The 19,834-nt window shown below is 36.7% G+C and overlaps 1 protein-coding gene across 1 annotated transcript in view; it reads left to right on the top strand.

Annotated features, from left to right (window-relative positions):
• GSTCD (glutathione S-transferase C-terminal domain containing) overlaps positions 1-19,834 on the top strand; it is a 60,783-nt gene that overhangs the window by 31,802 nt on the left and 9,147 nt on the right. The window contains exons 6-9 of the mRNA XM_027677096.1: positions 14,488-14,603; positions 14,825-14,869; positions 15,261-15,389; positions 18,884-19,017. Coding sequence (XP_027532897.1) covers positions 14,488-14,603; positions 14,825-14,869; positions 15,261-15,389; positions 18,884-19,017 — 424 coding nt within the window. The remainder of the gene's footprint in view (positions 1-14,487; positions 14,604-14,824; positions 14,870-15,260; positions 15,390-18,883; positions 19,018-19,834) is intronic.

Genomic DNA, 19,834 nt, shown 5'->3' with positions numbered 1-19,834 from the left:
AGAAATCCAACTCTGCTTTGGATTTCAGGAAAGTAAGTTAACCTTTGACAACCTTCTCAAGCCTTTATTTCTTATAATATCAGTAAGAGAAGACCTTCTTTTGCTCTTTTGTCAGGTGTGTATGTATGTAGTGGAGAACTGTATGCACAATTAGCTTTTCAGCAGTGTTTCTGAGGTGATCTTACATTGGAATTAGCAAGAATTTAAAAAAAAAATCCATCTTCAGGCAGCTTTCCAAATCGATACACTCAAATTGTCTCTAACTGGTATTTTATACATGTTCTGAAAATCTTCTAGGAATGTATTTGTTTGTGAAGTGTTGTATAGCATAAGCTGACAGTTCTACTGAGAGGCATTTCCCCCTTTTTTAATTTGTAATCTTTCAGAAATGCATTAAAACATGTTGAAAATTTATTTCATTTTTCTCTTCTAAACTTGATGTAAAAGGTTATTGTCTGCACACGGCATGTTTTTGACTTGTCATGAAAAATTTCTGTTGATGGCAGGATTGTTTAACTTCACAATCTTTCTGACATAAAGGGTGAAATAAAGTAGCATTTGTTCATAATGGGTGATTATTGCTATGTAGTGCGATCCAGATGATACTACCATTATTTTTATATATTAAAAGGAAAGAAGTGGACATTTATCCTTTTCATTTCTTTGGGTTGTCCTCTACTGCATCATAATTTGCGTGTGCTGACTATAGTCAATTTGTGCTTTGCCTAACTTGGCAGGATTTGTATGGGTGGTTTGGATAGCTGGCAACAACGTAAAGGAGCACTTGGAACAGGAGCATTTTGCAAAGTGCCCTGATTCTGTTAGTGTGAATAAATGTCTATGACAACTATAAAGGTGGAAGGGGTACCAATGACTGTCTTTATGAATATATTTGTTACAGAGCCTGGAAATTTTTTTCATAGTAAATGCAACGTTGATTAGCAAGTGATCTGGTTCTACATAGTTACAGAACTCCTCAAAGCTGAGAATGCTGAGATACCTGTTGGTTCTGACCCAAACTGGTTACCAAGAGCACTGTAAACATATCAAAGGACTACTTAGTAACCCTACTTTTCTGCGGTATGCCACCTGCAAAATTGCACAGCAGGCACTCTGTAATAGGTACTTAATTATGGCTGAAGGACTGCTGTCTCAGCCAGTGGTGGCTTACTCATTCTGCCTCCCTAGTATGAGAAAGCACTGGAGGGAAAAGACTATGGAAAGAGAAATGCTAATTGAAATGTTTTTGTTGTTGTTCGGGGGGGGGGGGTTAATCTGTCATGTGTACTACTTACAACAGAAGTTTATTTATTATAGAATGAACTCTGGAGGTTATAGGAACTTAAATGCTGATCATCAGTATTTACAGTGGCAGACTGGTAACATGGCAGAAGCAGATACTGACCTTCAACATCAGAGGTTAAAAGACCACTTATCCAAAGCTGGTGACTCACTTAAATTGTAGACAGCAAACACAATTAATTCCTTTAATTAATTATAAACTGCAGTTCATTTTGATTCTTCCCTGCCCCAACACTGCTTAGAAAATTAATTGGAAAAATACGAAATGAAAGGAAAACGATTAAGTGGTCAAGGAGTTACTATTAGTGAATTAAAAGCTTATGATGGAGTTCTGTAATTCCTATATTTCCTCTGAACTCTTGAATGTTTTTTCAGCCCTTTTGACTAACATAAACCACATGAATACCAGAGACGCTCATTTAATACAGCAAATCTGATTGAATTTACTGAAATTTTCATAAACTCCTGATTTATACAGGATCAAGCTGTAAGCGCTGTGGTAATTGCAGTGTAGATCAGACAATACAGAAATGCGTAACCTTTCTGTGTGCAACTAAAATGCCTTTGTTTGTAAGTTATATACGGCCATTGTGAAATGATGTTATTTGCATATTAAAATATCAATGAATTATTAATCAGTCAGCATACCTTTGCAGTGTGGGATTTAATTTTCCTAATGACTGAAATGCAGGATGAAATTTCAAGGATGAAATTCCTTTTCATCAGGGTAAGTGTTTTGGAGGGATTCCTTCAGCCAGTAACCCTTGTAAAGTAAACAGGCATTAGGTGTGAAGTTAAGCTGAAAGTACTGCTGTTTGTCCTGCAGCCAGCTGTTCAGTTGCTTGACACCTAAGGGCCAAATGAAACATGTCTGCCTTGTGAGCCAGCTTTTCTTGTTTCTTAGTTCAGGCTCTCTTACTCTAATTGATAAGGAAATCAAGACAGGAATCTTCTAAATTATTAATATACCTAATATTTAATTTTTTATTATTTAGAGGCAGTGATGGGTATTAATGAGATGGTATATGTATCAGAAGATGGATCTTTTGGTCTTTCCTTCAACTGCTTGTGATTCACTACTCCTTACTGTACAGAAGCATTTAGCCCTTACCTTTTCCTTAACATTCAGTTATAAACAATTCAGCATTCAGAGCTCAGGAAGGGAAGTCTCTGCTCCTGCTACCTCTTAACTACTGAGAGCTGGTCCCCTGGAGGCAACCTGCTGCTGAACAGCTGTGAGTGTGAATGGCAGGGGCTTCTGGCCCTTATTCTGACCTCAGTAGCAGCCGTCTCTGGTTCCTGCTGGGGAAGGAGCTCTCCTGTTTTTGCAGGAGACAAGCACTCTTAGCCCCTGGTGAGCACTGAATTCAGCATGAATTACTTGTTCCCCTTTCTCAGCAAGACAGTAGCAGTTAATCAGTATATTAGGCTTGTGAGAGGTAAAGAAAGCGTTTGATTCTTGTTTCGTTGTCAGACAGTGACATCTTCATCTGAAGAAATTTTGCAGAAAGTGAGCAACCTGTGCCTCATAAGCCTGAATGTTGCTGACATTTGGTATAGCATTGTGTGTAGGTAGAACAGCACTCCTTTTGCAGATCTTTTAGATCTTTTCCAACATTTAGTACTGCAGAGGTTGCTTTTTCCTTTCTTTTATTCTTCCCCAAATGTTTTATCATCTTTCACTTTTTAAGGTTTGTTTTGCTGTGCTTTCCTCCTCACATCTTACTTAAACACTTCACTGTAAGTGATAGGTGGGTTTGGGCATGTAGGGTACAGGCAAAAGGGCTGACTGCTCAGGTAGCAACTACTGAGGAGGCAAGGTGAGGACAGGAGGTGAAAATTGAAAGGAACACCACTGCAGTAAAGCTGTTAGAAACCTGTCTGCTGCGTTGTCACTGCTCTGACACCTGCTTTTTGAGCAAGATGTTTAACACTCTTACTACCTATAACATATCCATTGTTGAATGATGACTCAGATTGGAAGGGAACTCACTTATGAGGTCCTGCAGCTGCTCATGAATTCTGAACACATTGCCTTCACTTTATGGTATCTTGACCCTAAAGGAGTGAAGGTAAGGGAGAAATGTGAAGAAAAAGAGAGGGGAGTGGAAGAGAAGCAGTATATGAATTATGTGCAAAAATGTGAAAGAAGGGTAAATGCAAATATTTTTTCCCTCTCCCCTTAGTTCTGTCATGACATTTAAAAACAAAATAATTCCCTGATCTTTGGGATTCTAGAAAAAGGCTTCAAACTGAGAAGGATGAACAGACATAGTCAGTTAGCTGAAATGTGTAGTAGCTCAGAATTTTAGAACTAATCTAGTGTTTTGGGAAAGGTGCTGATACATGATTTCTCTGAAGATTGCTGTTGGCAGTATTATGATGTGAAAAACTTGGAAGACCATGGCTAGCAGACACATACTCATGTGGATAGCACTCATTAAGTACCTATAGAGGCTTCATAATCTAGTACAAAATAGTTTAAAAGTAGTATAAGTAGTAAATTAATGTGAAAACATTATGTTAGCTGTTTGTGCCTGGCTTGCTGTTTGATGAATATTCCAAAGATGAGTTTTGAAGATAATCAATTGGAAAAAAAAACAAAGAACAAATCTCTTTTTAGTAGAATATAGTTACATTAATTTTAATTTGTTTTTACTGGCATCTGTTGATCTTTGTTTTTTAAAGGTGACTTATTCTTTGCTTGCTTAAAATCCTTTGATGCAAAAAAAGAAAAGAGGCCAAATTCCTGCTTAGGTTGTCAAGGGGGTCAGTTTTCATAGCTGTCTGACCTTTTTAGACTACACCAAGATAGTGTATGTGAGATGAAGGGAGTTTTTATGCCTGAAGTGATGAAGCTATTTTGCACAGCTTGCCTTAATAAAGAGCGTATTGGTTAGTAAGATCTGGAGGGACTTCTATCTAAAAAAAACAAACCAATAAAATGCTCTCATGGAGTTCAATTGTCTTTCCTGTCCTTTTGATTATTGCCCCATATATTTTAAACCAGGCATTGTAGCATTCTCTTCTCCTGTTCCCTTGACTGCAGCTAAAACATCATCACATTTCATCATAAAAACCTTTATGTTGTAAAAAATAACATGGACTCCGAGATTTTCTCTTCTGGCCTTACCTGTTGACTGTCAATGCATGCTACACATTCCCCAGAAGGGTAGTTTATAAACTTTAAAATTTGTAATGATTGAAGGAGGTTTTGTTTGTTTGTTTTCCCCCACCCCAGTGACTGCTAAGGCTCTTTTTACATATGTGTGTATGAGTAACTTTGTGAATGCTGTTTGTTCTCTTAGACCTCTCAGTAACATTCAAGTGTTTGAAGTCTGGTCTTTGCAGAATGTAGACTGGTGCATCCTGAACTGCAAAGTGCGGGGCAGCCTTGTGTTCTTGGCTGTAAGGGGGATCCGGGCCCCCTTACAAATGTGGCTTTTGTCAACCCGTTTGTAGGTCCCATCCTCCTCAGAAGTTAGTTAAAAACCAAAATAACGCAACTTCCCTGAAAATCTAATAATTGTTGTGATTAAATTAGTGCAGTGCTCTGATAGGAAATGGTGAATAAACTCTGTGCCGAGACAACTTACTATTAAGTTTGTTCATTTAGTTGGGATTGCTGCTTTTAGAAATACATGAAGCTGCAGAATTGGCATATTGTGCCTGTTAATTCTTTTAAAAAGTAGGCATTTACATGCCCTTTTGCCAACAAGTAGATCCAAACCTCATGGTTCCAGAGTACGTTTTGATAAATATCCAATAATAATAATAATAATTAATAATAATATAATAATAAATAATAATAATAATTAATAATAATAATAATAATAATTAATAATAATAATAATAGTGGCCAGTCTTCGCGAACGAAGATTTGGGGAAAGGTCTTTTTACCTTTCCAGCCTGCGCAATGGATTTTTTAGGTGAGACACAGCCTGCGCTGAACTGAGCCCACCCTTTAATCCTAAGGTTCATCTGCCGGGGCCAAGCAAGCTTGGACAATGGCAGTGAGGTCCTCAGGACGTAGGTTTGTTTAGAGTGACCTTCTCATAGATGGATGGCCTTACAGGGCTAACGGGCTCCATCTGCCCGGGGGACTGGCTGGGATTCGAACCTGGGTCGCAGAGGTGAGAGTCCTGCATGCTAACCACTAGGCCACCAGGGGTCCCCATAAATATCCACTCAGGGTGAAAAAAACCCTACAAAACAAACAAACAAACAAAAAACCCCAACCACCTTTCTCTGAACTGTTTGGATAAATGTGGCTGCTGATTACTTCTATTCATAAAAATACACTCTGGGCAGCAGGCTATGTTTGTTTCTACTTCAAACAGGCATTTTATAAAACAAGTTATTTCGTAAAATGTAAAAATAAAGGAAAACGAGGCTTTCTCCATTGCAACTTGATCTATATAACAGTGTTTTCACTGAATCTTTAGCTCATGTTTTCATTTTCAAGGAGTGAATGGAGAGAGAACTTAAAAATGGGAGGAGGTGAGGTGTGGAGGACAGTAATAAAAGCACAGTCCTTCAGTTAATGTTGCTGCGGTTTATTACTCAATTATTCTGTTTTACAATGTCTATGTAGTATGTTTCATGATAGGACTAAGGCATTAAAATTCTGATGCAGAAATAAGGAAATATTGATACAATCAGAACTAGTTCATTTGTTGTTGTTTTTTTTTTAATTTGACCCAACTCTGTTACTTTTGAAATTAAATAAGAAAACTGTTTTAAGAGAAAATCGAGTTAAGCCAATGCAGGAAGCCCAAGCTGAAAAGAAAGCATATTTCTAGCGTACTTCTATGATACTAATTTTTAATATCTACATAGTTTTTGTTTAAAACATATAATACTTTCATATATATATGTGTATATATATACACACACACGCATATATATGTGCATATATATTTTCATAGCCACTGTGATAAAGGGAGATCAGAATAGCAATTTCCAAATGTAAAAGAAGAGCAAATGAGTCAATAATAACCCTAAGCTATCTCATCTTGTATGTGATTGAACAAATGTTTTAGCCTCTGTAAACAAACCCATCAATTAATTGTAATATAATAGACTCCTCTTTCTCTGAGAACTAAAAAATGATAGCTTGTCTTGAAGCGAGTGATTGCTCATCACAGGTGCTATTCCACCTTACACTGCATTTTCTCATGAGAATTGTTTAGTGAGCAAGCTTCCTTTTGTACCTTACAATTCTTTTAATATTATATCCAAAATTAGGGAAAGAGAAAAGGATGGTTAATGTTGTCTCTTGATGACACAAATATTAAAGCTTATCCTCTAGTCTGGTTTTTGCATAGGAATTTATACGTGGTTAAAGAGAAGAAGTGATACACACTTCAAGGGTTTCAGTCATGGGCATAGGCATTAGAAAACCTACAAGAACTATCACAAGCAGTCTTTGTAAGTACAAAACAATTCTGTCCAGTGCTAAAAGCTTTTCAGCTTTCTGGGGCAATGTCACAGTGCATAGAAAAGGCCAATGAGGAAGCTGAAGTGTGCATATACTGAGTAAATGTGGAGTGGAGCACTAGGACATGCTTGAATAAGCAGTGAGAGACCTATGTCCTATGGCAGTGTAGCACTTTACAGAGAAACACTGAGGATCTCTAGAAGTAGGAGTAGAGACAAAGGAATTTTTGTCTAACACTGCAGTAATAAGACTCGAACCACTCAAAAAGCCTGTACAGACACATCATCTTGTGTAACTGCACTTTCTGACACACCTTGTAGGATACATCTCTTGAAAAGCCTTGAACATTGAGTTGTCCTGGTGGTCTTTGGAGATCTCTTGCCCCTTGTCTTTATAGCATGTTATAACTTTATGTGATGGTCTCCGGAGCCAGAAAGCATATATTTGCCCCATCTACCTTTTGGGTATACTGTGGGACTAAGGTCTTGGAAAGGCAATGAGATGAGAAGTCTAAAAAAGAAAAAAAATTAAGGTTTTCTGTAGTTTTCTCTACAATAAAATATAAACTCCAGCATAGAGCTTTGGCTGCAGAGGTACTTGATACTTTGAGATCCTTCAAAGTAGTTTTTTTTGTTTCTGGTGATTCTCTTTCCTGGCCTTCCAAAATGTGAATTAGATTTTTACATTGCTGCAGGTAGGATAACGGAGAAATATCTCCTTAATATAATGAAGATGCTGATTAAATACCTTCTTTAACCTTCTTAACTGTTCCAAGTTAAATGTTTCCGTTTGCTTTTCAATGAGAGTGATTTTGAAAATTCACCTATTGTGTAAATTAATTGTATTAGATTTTAGAAGGAACTGATATAGCAGAAAATGCAAAAGCAATGAAACTTTTTTGACAATTTGACTGATTTTTCTTTTTTTTTTTTTTTTTGGTAAATTCCAGCAGATTCAGTGGAATTTCTTATGATAAGAAATACTTTCATCATCAAATTCAACAGGTTTTGTGTTTCTTGAGTATTTTCAGCTTTGCTTCTCAGTCTATTTTATATCTTCATCAGTTTCTAAAATTTCTTCATAAGAAGGATGTGGACCTATTGAAGTGAGTCCAGAGGAGGGTCACAGAGAGGTCTTCTATGGAGACAGGCTGAGGGAGTTGGGCTTGTTCATCCTGGAGAAGAGGACGCTCTGGGGAGACCTTATGGCATCTTTCAGTTCCTTAAGGGGGCCTTACAGGAAAGCTGGAAAGGGACTTCTTACAAGGTCATGTACTGATATGACAATGGGGAATGGCTTTAAACTAATAAAAGGTTGGTTTAGTTTAGATAATAAGAAGAAACTCTTTACAGTGAGGGTGGTAAGGCACTGAAACAGGTTGCTCAGAGAAGTTGTGGATACCCCATCCTTGGAAGTGTTCAAGGCCAAGTTGGATGGGGCTTTGAGTAGTGTGGTCTAGTAGAATGTGTCCCTGCCTATGGATTTTAAGGTACCTTCCAACCAAGACCTATAATTTTATGATTCTAAGATTTTAACATGTCAAATGACTTGTTTTAGCATTGGTCTGGATCAGACTTCCTTTTCCAGGTGGACTCATTAATTTTTCACATTTAGGTCTTCCTTAGTATTTTACTTAGCAATGGAAAGGAAAAGGATTCTCAAGATGAAAAAGCAAGATTATTGCTAACAATGCAATGTAAATTAGCAAAACCAAATATACAGAATCCTTTTTCAAAACTACCCCATTAGAGGCCAGCCTTTGAATGCTGCATTCATATCAGAGCTCTGACCTAAAGACTTAATAGACTTTATACATTTTGTAAAGGAGTGCATTCTCTGTAGCTAAGAGTCAGGCTTCCAGCGGCAGATACTTTTTAGTCCATTATGACTCAAACAACCAGACTGAATTATTTCACAACTATAAGGGAGTTGGACATAAGGAAAACAATTTATACTGAGCCTGAAAAGTGGAGAGCCAAGGTCAGTGTCATTCTATGATCTAGACTGCCTTGAGGAATTGGTTAGGGACGTTTTGTGGTGTTAATTGTTTTACAGCTACTCTGGAGTGAAAGCCTGCTTTATTCCCAAAGCTGAAACCATACTCTGAAGAATGTAACTTTTTGCTTTTAAACAGGCAGATTTATATCAATTAGGAGATATTCAAGTCCCAGTACAGGATGTAGTCAGAATTCTCTCTGAACAGCCGCATTTTCTTTTCTGGGTCCCCTACTTTGAGTTATACCCAAGTGTAGAAATCTCAAACACACTATTTGCAGTATTGAATTCAAATAGTGCTCATTCAATTTGCCTGATCAAAGTTGCCTCCCCCCACCATTATAAAAGGGGAGTGGGAGGTGGAGGAGAATTGAGATATGTTTGCCTCTATGCCTTTTGATGGAGTGTGTATTTCAAACTGCAGTTTGACTGGGTCTTTACATGTCATACTTGTAGATGATGCTGAGACTGGCTGGCTCATCTCCTGATACTTCTCCTCTCTTCTCTGGTATGGTCATGCAATAAGAGCAGGAAACAGATGTTGCTGAAAGCTAACAGTTTGCTGCTTGGGAGGGAGGGGAAGGGAGACAGATCGGTGCAGTGAAAGGGGGCAGCTGGAAGGTGGCCCCAGGTTGCGGAATGGGAGGGCAGATCTTCAGCTTTCAGCACTGGCCCACACAGATTGAATAAAAGCAACTAAAGTTGAAGAAGGATATTGTTCAAGTAACCAAGGTGATCAGTGGACCACAGCAAAGTTATTGTCCTTGCTAATTGTATTTATTGCAAGATTTGGCAAAGCCCTTTAAAAGAAGGTAGTACTATTTTTGACTGTTAAGAGTATATCTTTGTAAATAAATGTCAGCTAAACTTTTATTTTTTTGAATTCTGCTTTTTCTAGTGGTTGCATGAAAACCACTGTGCAGCTATATTGATCTGACCAATACTGTATGTAAACAGAAAAAAACCACCCATAACACACAACTATAACAACCACCCACAAAACAAAGAAGCAAATACCCCCCCAAACAGTTATCAAAAACAGTTTAGAAGGACATATTGTGAGTATTAAGAAGTAATTAGAATATGCTGAATTATCATAAGGAACTACTTGAAGAAAAAAAGCCTTGGAGCTTTGGTTTCAGAAAAACTTCTTCAGCTTAGTATAAAGTAATAAAACTGTTACTGTTCCTTTGTAGTTACTGAGCCTTTTTTGCTGTATTTATTTTTGTCTTTAATCAATATAGCAATCAATATACTTTCCCTGAATTTCCATGAAAAGTAGAGTCATGTTATCATTTGAATTAGTTAACTGCAGCTTATGGAAAACTTAATAAAAAGATACTTGTGCTAAGTATGCAGTTGAACTCTATGGAATAGGAGAATGCACATAATGTGTGTTTTATGTGTGTGTTGGTAGCAGTGTTCAGATGTACTGCGTTAGGGCTTCAAAGTTGAAAAGGGTTAAATTCTTAGAGGTGATATTTGGGTTTTGCTTTTTTTAAGGATGCTGTAATGACTTCAAGTTTAACATGGGAAATATGAAAGTATTATTTTAGGACTAAAAGATTATATGAACTTGAACACTGACCAAGTTAATACGAAAATAAAGGGGGGGTTGCCTTCTGAAAAGTTAATATTTATTTGTGCCAAAATGCAAGACCTCTAAGTGCCACAGAGGCTTTAAAGTTCTGCTTGACAAGGGCTAAATTAACAGTAATGTTGGAATTGTGAAGCCAAATAAAATATTTTTGTTGTGACCATTTATTGAAGATTAATCTTACTGGGACTGTATTGCAGTCTGTCAGCTGGGTTCTTACGAAGGGAGCAAATCATTTTATGGGGGCCTTTCAGTGTACTGTAGGATAAGGTTACATTCTTCAAGGTTTTGCCTGCTAGGGCTAAATTTCAAGCTACTCTTTCTCTTACTGTTCTTGCAGGCAACAATTAACATTATTTGCTATCACAGGGCTTGAGAAATGAGAAGTGAGCTGCAGTATTTTTAGATACAGAAGTTTTAGCTGAATTTATTGCCTGTTTGCCGTAATGAAGTACTAGTTAGCCATGCTAACTAACATTCTCTATAGGCAATGTGTCACAGCTTGCTGTGTTTCTGTAATTCTAACTACTGAGCTCAAAATACAGAGGTAGAGCAGACAAAAGACCTATTGATTCAAGCTTGATTTTATCCATCTTTCAAGGGAATGTTTACTCCTTATTGCCTGCACATTAAGGGAGGATGAAACCTTGTTGGTTTGTGACCACGAAGAGTTAATTTCCAGAGTTTTTAAAGGCTGTAGGCTAATTTTTTACAAAAGTATTTCTTATTAATTTAATATTCATGAGATCAACTAACTGAATACTAAGAAGTGGATCTGTTTTTGCTGATGAAACTTGTTACTATTTTACTTTCTGATTTTTAGTGACTGTAGAATCTATTCGCTGACTTTGCTCAGTATGAAAATTTGATGGTGCTTTTCAGGATTTGGACTTGATACTAATAAATCCCAGACCTCTTGGGAAAACCTTAGTGTTGGAGAATAAGAAAAGAGAAGCTGTATAAGGATGTATGAGCATTTCCATATGTGGATTTTTGTGCTGTTTGAGGCATGACAGGTGTGTTTTGTCCTTCAGTGTTGTGCAGGAAAATGGCTCAGAACATTTGTGTTAATGCCTGTTGAGAGATAGGATTGGAAACAAAATTGTTGGCCTGGTCCCTCTCATAATTAGGAAGATTGAAGTTGAAAGTGGATATAAGGGAGTGATACAAAAGTTATCAGGAAAAAAACATTTACAACAGTCCCATTAAATTAATTGTGACAGTTACTTGAGCTCAGGAAGTCTTGAATTCTGAAGGCTTTCCACCAAGGGAGCTTGCAGCTTTGCATCATGAATGAGCTGTAAGTACTTATATTACTTGTTTTCACCAAATAGAAAATTTGTGAAAGTCGAAGTTATTTTTTTAAGATAATGCTTGTGAGAACCAACCCCTGTTAAAAATGAGTTATAGTATAAATTAAGCTACCTAAGGTTATGAGGCAAGTTTTATTGTGTTCAAACTCATTTTGGAGAACAGAGTTCAGCTTTTATCTTCACGGTATATTTCTAGCTAAGGGATTCTGTGTGCTTTGGCAATCTTGAGATTATTAAAAGGGCAAGTCCATACTGAATTCTGTCACAGGGAAACCTCTGTTTATGCTTTTGCTGTGTTTTTGAAAGACCCGTTTTTCTGTTTTTAGCTGAACCTGAAATTCTGTCCAGGATAATATCCAGGATATATCCCTGCTTACTCCTTGCTGTTTAGGCCTGCCACTGCTGCTGCTGCTGTCCATTAGTTTTGGACCTGCAAAACCACAAGAGCAGGCTTATGCTGCAGTTAGAAGTGTGCTTTCAGTTTATAGACATAAGCTGAGCTAATTTTAAGGTGGTAGCTTGGTTTTTAGCAGCATAGGATCTGAACAGATTTTTGAAAGACTAATTTGCCCTAAATGCAGGGCTGTCATAGCAGGGTTGCTGTTGGTCTCCAAACTGGGTTGTTTAAAGCAAGCTCAGATTTACCACCCTGAGCTGCACTCACACCTCTTACAGCTGTATAATCATAGTCAGATGTAGATACTGTGCACAGACAGCTTCTAGTGGGCTGCAGCAGTAAGATTGATGAGAACAAACCCAAGTAGTAGCCTGTATTATCCTGATAAAAGTCCCCGTTAATTGTGTTCCCCTTGCCACAGCTGTATTTCAGGTCTGGGGCATATAGCAGACAAGTATGAATTAGATTTCTTGAGTCTTTATTACCCAGGTAGCCTCAGTGGGATTAAAGTTATGTTCAGGACAACTGCTCCTTTTTAGAACTCAAACAATCCATTGTGATCGTGCGTGCAGGTATGTGAACATACATATGTGTACATATGTACAGAGAACATACTTGTCTGAGGTTTAGGTATAGGATTTTCTGGGTATTAATAATCACAACACCTGTCTACCTAAAAAATTACAAGTTTGACCTCAGAAACTGAATTTCTAGCTCAAACATCATGACAGCACTTGATTTTACACTTGCTGGAATTCCTGCATCTTCACTGACTACAGTTAGAACTGTAGGTGTTGAGAACAGTTGAACATTAGTTTATCAGATGGAAGCATAGAAATTAGAGACAAGCTATGGAGCAGTTCACGTAGATACTTGACACACACACAAGGAATTAGTGTTTCCAGTATATCTTTCATAGAAGCTTTTTTTCCAAGGGTCTACTCATGTGTAAGTGATGATTCCTAAAAATGTATTTATCATTTTATGTAATATGTTAAAGGTTTCATATCTATAGTCCTTGTATTTATCATTGGAAAGATAAAATTTCTGGGACTCTTCTTTATGGTAACTTTCACAGAGTCTAAAAAATGTTTGAAATATAACCATGTTTTTATTTTTATAAAATGCACAATTTTATACATAGAGAGTTGATAAGTGAGGAGATTGTGTTCAGTCTCTTATTTCCATTAAGAAATAGTACACATTTTAATACGTCACCATGCAGTGACCTAGGAATATAGGTAACTGCACATAATGAAGTCTGCCCTACTTCCTCTGCCTCTTCTTGACAGTTTTTCTCTTTTCTTTGCCTTGACAGTATAGAATGTAGTATCTTGAAAAGTGATTTTTTTTCTCAGTCTGTGTAGAGCAATGTAGTAATAATTTTATCTGAGTTTGTTGGATTTGATGGTTTATTTGTAAAGTGAAATGTTATTTATGATAAAATATACAAAAGTGTACGTTTTCAGAATAGAGTTTTAAACAATAAACTGTATAATAAATGCAATTGATGATGATGATGATGATGAGTATTGAACTGCTCCTATTTATACTAACCAGGAAACTTCACTGATTCGTGGATTTTATTCTAAACTACACCTCAGTACTGGGAAACACAAAATTTTTTTTAGTAGAAAAATATAAGGAATTTTATATGAAACTGAAGAGTGTCCATACTCTCATATAGTGTGGTGCTCCAAGTAAGAAAAATGTTCTTATTTCAGAGAACATTTGTATTGTTTGGTACACCTAAACCTCCTTTGTGAAAGCTCGTTCAAGAGAGTTGTTTCAGTACCTTTTTTCTTATTGTAAAGATGAACTGTCAATATCTCTGCCGAACTCTGCTTTCTGAACAAGCAAAAGGAGTATTAAATAGGTCTGTCACCACTCAGCCCCACTGAGACAAAATGCATCTTTACAAATACGTAAGTGCTGACTAAACAAATTTGTTTTATCTGAAGCAACTGTATGTTGGACTTTACCAAGCACATTTGAAAGAAATTAATCGTTTTTCCATTTCTGGTTGTGTTACAGATGTGATGGAAAGCCAGACTTCACTATGTAAGACTAGTTGCTTTGAAAAGTACCTCCTTGCACACACAGTCATTTAAATAAACAGGACTGGTTATTAGGGAAAGTTTGAGCTCTGTTTCTGAGAATGAATCACAGGATTAGAGTATAATCAGGCTAGAGCTTACACCGATTTGATTGCTTTACATTAAGTTTGTTCCTAAGGATACATTAACAGCAACAAGTGGAAGGTTAATTTTAGAGAAAGCTCTACCAAATATGTGAATTTAGTTTTAAGTGGATTAAGATGCACAAGTGTTTCAGCCAGTTTTAACCTCAAACTTCACTTGCAGTCCTTTGCAGTTACCCATTTAAAAGTATCAGTGTTGAGAACTGGTGGTCTCTACTTAGGCATTTTCTCTGTCATTCCCAGGAAAGATGTCTAGAGACCGGGCTCTCAGGAAGCAGCAGCAACTGAACAATTTGGTAGCAGTGGTGACAAAGCTTGCAAAGCCTGGAGATGTGATTGTGGATTTTTGCAGTGGAGGGGTAATGTATATTTCTGTTTATGTGGTACCATTTATTTCAGCTTTCATCTTTGCAGTTCTAGGTGGTTGCTGCCACAAAGCAAAGCAGAAGTACAAATGCCAAAATTTTACCTGCTTTCAAAGGTTCTGTCACTGTTTATGGGATGCTCATCATGTAATGAGTGAACAGCTGGGAACACCGAAAAGTGATTCAGATCATGTCATTTGTTTTTGTTTTCACAGGGCCATGTTGGAATTGTTCTTGCTCACATGATGCCGTCATGTCAGGTAAATTGTCAATAAAAAGTACAGATAGTACGAGCTTTTGGTCTTAAAAAGATATGCATGTAGGGAGGGCACATGACATCACAGTTGTCTCAGCAGAGGACTTAGGTTTGAAACATGGAAATTTTTAGCATAACTCCCAAATGTGCGTGGTGCTTTCCTGAGAAGACAAAAGTTGTAGGAAAATATAAAATATTTGAAAGCTGATCAATGTTGGCAAGTATTAAATGCCTTCAATTGTTATTGGGTTTCCAGATAATAATTTTATAGATCACAAACTCTACCACAAGTAATGCAGAGGTTTTCTCAACTAAGCTAGAAAGTTTTCTGCTTGGTAATGTTGTACTTTGATTTCTCAGTATTATTTTGCATTTCTCCTATGTGTGAAATCTAGGTGGTACTCATAGAAAATAAGGAATTGTCTCTGATCCGTGCTAAAGACAGAAGTGATGAACTAGGTTTAAACAACATTTGGTTCATTCAAGCAAATTTGGACTATTTTAATGGGACTTTTAACATTGGGGTAAGTGATTATAACTTTTCCAGTTCAAAACTTCAGTGTCTGGTTCATTATTCTTAGAATAACTAAAATAGCTGAGAGAAGAAAGTTCTCTATATCCTTACAGACCCTGAAAATAAATGAGATGAACGTTCTCTAGAACTCTGCAGCCCTAGTGAAGAATAAGGCATAAATAGTATTTTGTAACTCTCTAAATATTCCTGTCTTCTACTTTTTTATTCTGTTACTAGAATATGAACTTCTGTGGCAAGGCTCAAGCTTTCCATGCAAGACTGACTGTTCTTTAAATCATCCATCTAAGGGCCTGTTTTGGCTGTAGCTGAGGACATTTAATGCTGAAGGTTTATGGTATATGAACAGTGCTGTTTAACTATTTGGTTGGTTTATTTGATAAAGGAAAAGAAACACAGTGCGGGAGAAAGAGGAGAGAGTAAATGGTTTTAGCCCAGTCCTTCCAAGTGTAAATTTTCAATTCTCTGGCTTTAGCTTTTGTGCTACAGTGTCATATAAATCTCAGTGGATGAACTAAAGATCTATTTCAGGAATATCAGGATCTTGTGAATAATTTACTGAATTGTGTGTGTGAAATGTTTAATAGTTTTTCCGTGAAATGCATCTCCAATTTTGTGATCATTGGAATTTCTGTCTTAATTTTTGGGGGTCTATTTGAAGGTTAATATTACGTTAAATATTTCTGTAGAGTTTTTATTTAATAAAAAAGTGTTATACTCTCTCTTTCAAGTTTTGTGACAAGGAAAATACTGAAGTATATGTCAGAAGAATTCCCTTGGAAATGCTTCATTTCTGGGCCTGTGATTTTAGTTTCTTTGACTTGATTTGTCCATTCAACAGACAAACCTGGAGCTTTCCCTTTTTGGGAGACCTGTATCAATGTCAGCTTCAGAATTAGTTTGCATCATACCATGATTCACTCTTCAGAATTAGCTCATTAACCTAGGATTAACTTTCCTTGGCATATTTAAGATGGGAGCTGCCTGGTTTACTGAACTGTGTTTGAACATACAAAGTTCAATAAAAATATAAAGTTTAGCTACTTTTGCCTCATTATGTCATAAACACTGGTCTGATACAAAAATGGATATAGATACCATAATGCATAGATAAATAAAAAGTTTATCAATGTGCCATATTTAAACCCATCTTCTGAGACTTGTAAAGCTATTCACTCATTGCATGACTTCACCATTTTCAGTAAAACAATACTGTAAATGTGAGGAAGGACACAATGACGAATTCACTGGTTATAGTACTTGAAATTTAGAGAGGTATAGAAAAATGAATGTGACTGAAGTCACCGTTTCTGGGTTTAGTATTAGTTTAAAATAGGTTTATATGCATTTTAGTTACCTTGACATCAAATGTATGTTATTTAGCTATTTTTTATCTGTCAGGAGTTCAAAAGCAGGTTAAAAAACCCTATGTGAACCTCCTCCCTTTTGGTCTGCATGAAATTTCTGCCCTTATGAACTCTTGGGATAATGATGGTCAAGGTTCTGAAACAACATGTTTGAGTGCCAAATGTACTGGTGCGTTGTACTATTACATGTTGTAGTACAACCACCTACCACAATAAATTATTTCAGTCTTAAAGTGAAAGCTTCCAAATGCTTGTGTGCAGTGTTCATTTACATGCCAACACCCAGAGGAGTCTGAGATCTCAGCTGTTTTTAATATTTCTATCGTACTCACAGTATCTCAGCTAATTTGTGAGAACAAGTTGAAAAGTTTAACGTTTGGTTGGAGAGCAGGGATATTTTTGAGCGTGTTGAGTACTCTTATTTTTAAGATGACTAAAGTAAACCTGAAGTTTCAGGAAACATTCTTTTCCCTTTGCTTTTCTGTGTGCACTGGACTGTTCTGGGCAGTTGGAGTACCAGAGGGCTAGTACAGGACAATGGTCTTGCACTGCATTAGCTCTGTTGCTTTCATCAGGGGCCACTTTGCTTTCCTGTGTTTACAGATGTTTGGATTTGTGGACCAAATATCTGCATATCTGCTTTAGTCTTCACAATTTATTTTGTTTCAGACAGTGAGTTGGATATACAGGATATCCTGAGAAAGCTTTGTCATTAATTTTGTCTTTTTTTTTTCCTTGAGTAAATTGGTTCTGAGAAACACAAAGAAAAAAATCAGTTGATGTAACAGGTCATATAGGCTCAGCAAAGCTACTGGTTTTATCTGCTGCTGTTTTACGGTCTCTTTTTCAGATGTGCAAGCAAAATAGAGATCTTTGTTTTCTGCTTGGATAGATGAGGAAGTAACTGTAATTACATTCCACGTTATTCTGATAGCTGTGATGTTAAGACTCTATTTCTGATGTTAAACTACTTTTATTTTTGTTAAATTCATATGAGCAGAAAACTTTCATTATGAAATTATTTTCTTGTTAATTTTTTAATGCTTGAGACAAAAATAGTTGTTTCCATCTGTATGCAGTTACATTTCAGTTGAAGATTAATGGTCTGCTCAGCTGAGCTTACAGCAAGCAGAGTGCAAACAAAAAAAGACTTTGTTTTAATCTGTATCTGAGAGCAAAGGTTTTATCTTCCAATTGCTCTACCTTGAAAAACAACTTTGAATCCTGAAATCTGAGCTGTGCAGCTTTAAAGCTTTTCCCTTTAAAGCTTTATAGTGAACCAAAAGCAAAGAAAACAATGTAACTTTATAAATCCACACTGCTGCGTAAAATTACAAATGTCTCAAAAATGTCCTTAGTTCAATGAAAACATAGAGCAATATCTATGCACCAGGCCTACTCTTTGAGATACAGAGTACATAGGAGGAGGCAGAGTAAGTAATGTCTTCATTTCACCTGGCCTGTTTGGCATTACAGAGATGAGAGAGCTGCTTGCGTTTCCTTGCACTTTATTGAGTACTGCAGTAACTTGCCTTTCTGTAGGAGAGCATGAAGAATTTGGGTGCAACCTGTGCATTGCCCAAACACATGTCAGTGTTCACAGGTAGTTGTGATGAAATGTTATTCTAGTTTTAGCTGAGGAGCCCATCACTAAGAAGAAGAAAGAAAAGATTAAGGAGAAGGAAAAAAAAAAGGAGGGCAAGTTGTGTTTGATGCTTCCCCCCACCTCCATTGTTTATTTTTCTAGAGGTTTTATTCAACATCTTGAAATCTAATGATCTAAAATTATGTTACATTTTCTCCTTTGAATGTGACCTTCAGGTATATGTGTTACTTCTCTTACTGCTAAGTTGAAATCCAGTTTTGAAATAGTTCTTTGTGTTTCTAAGTCCTTTTTGCTTGACGAAATCCTTTGACTAATTACCACAAATAGTTTCTCTGTAACTATTTTTCTGGAGCTTTGTTTTTAATTTATTTGATATCACAATGTCGTGCACTTCCTTCTGAGTACTTTTGGTGAGTTACCCTTCTTCAGTGTTGATGCTGAACAGGATTGTATTTAGAATGTTGCTGTAAGGAATTTTCATGTTTCCTTGGTTTTTGTTTTTAACTGCTGTAGGTGGCTCTGCACGCCTGTGGTGTAGCCACAGACATGGTGATTGAGCACTGCATCCGGGCACGGGCAGCCTTTGTCATCTCCCCGTGCTGTTATGGCTTCATTCAAAACACAGTCAAGTTCAAATATCCACGAAGGTAAACGAAAGCTAACAAGATAAACCTTAAAATACCAACTTAAGTGATGGGATAAAATACTAAGAGAGTATAGAATTAATCAGTTGAGGATCATTGCGAGTTTCTGAGCTAAGCTGATTCACACTTAGAATGACACTGTTTTCTCCTTTGTTTTTGCCAACCCATCATGAAAGGGAGGCAGATTGGTAATTGCTGGATTATTTTTTTTCTGGATTTATCTTTCATAGTTCAGGAGACTTTGTGCAAGGAGCATAGTATGTAATATGCAGTAAGATACAGTATGTAATATGCAGACCTTTTACCTTTAAATCACAAAGTTAATAGAAAACTCACAAAAATTACTGTAAGAAGGGGAATTGACATTTTAATGTTGCAGAAAGATGTAAGCAATCAGCTTAAGAAGTGGGTCTGCTTTATACCACAGTTTACTGCTTGTGAAACTTCTCTGATTTATTCCCAAGTAGACAAGCTCTCCCGTATTTCAGTTCATATTTTTAGTACTTTTTCAATGGCATGTACCACTTTTTCAATGGACTGTGTACATATTTTGTCTTCAAATCTGCCATGTGGGAGATACTTATGTATCTTATGCTTAAGAATTTTAATGCCTTTGCTATAAATAAAATGTAAAAGATAAGCATAAAGTGGCAGAAGATAAGAGGCTACAGCCTTCTGAATCAGAACTAGATGGCGGAAGAGGGTTGTGTTTTGGTTGGCTTTTTTTTTTTCATAAAGCTGAGCTTTGCATTTTTGATGTCCAAGATTTAATTCTACTAGGAATTGACAGAAGTATAAATTTGCTAAAATAACAAACTGA

This window comes from Neopelma chrysocephalum, unplaced genomic scaffold (genome assembly GCF_003984885.1).
Source record: "Neopelma chrysocephalum unplaced genomic scaffold, ASM398488v2 Primary Assembly neopelma1_42b, whole genome shotgun sequence".
NCBI lineage: Eukaryota > Metazoa > Chordata > Aves > Passeriformes > Pipridae > Neopelma > Neopelma chrysocephalum.
The sequence above is the reverse complement of the archived record's forward strand: the minus strand, read 5'-3'. Positions and strand labels throughout refer to the sequence as shown.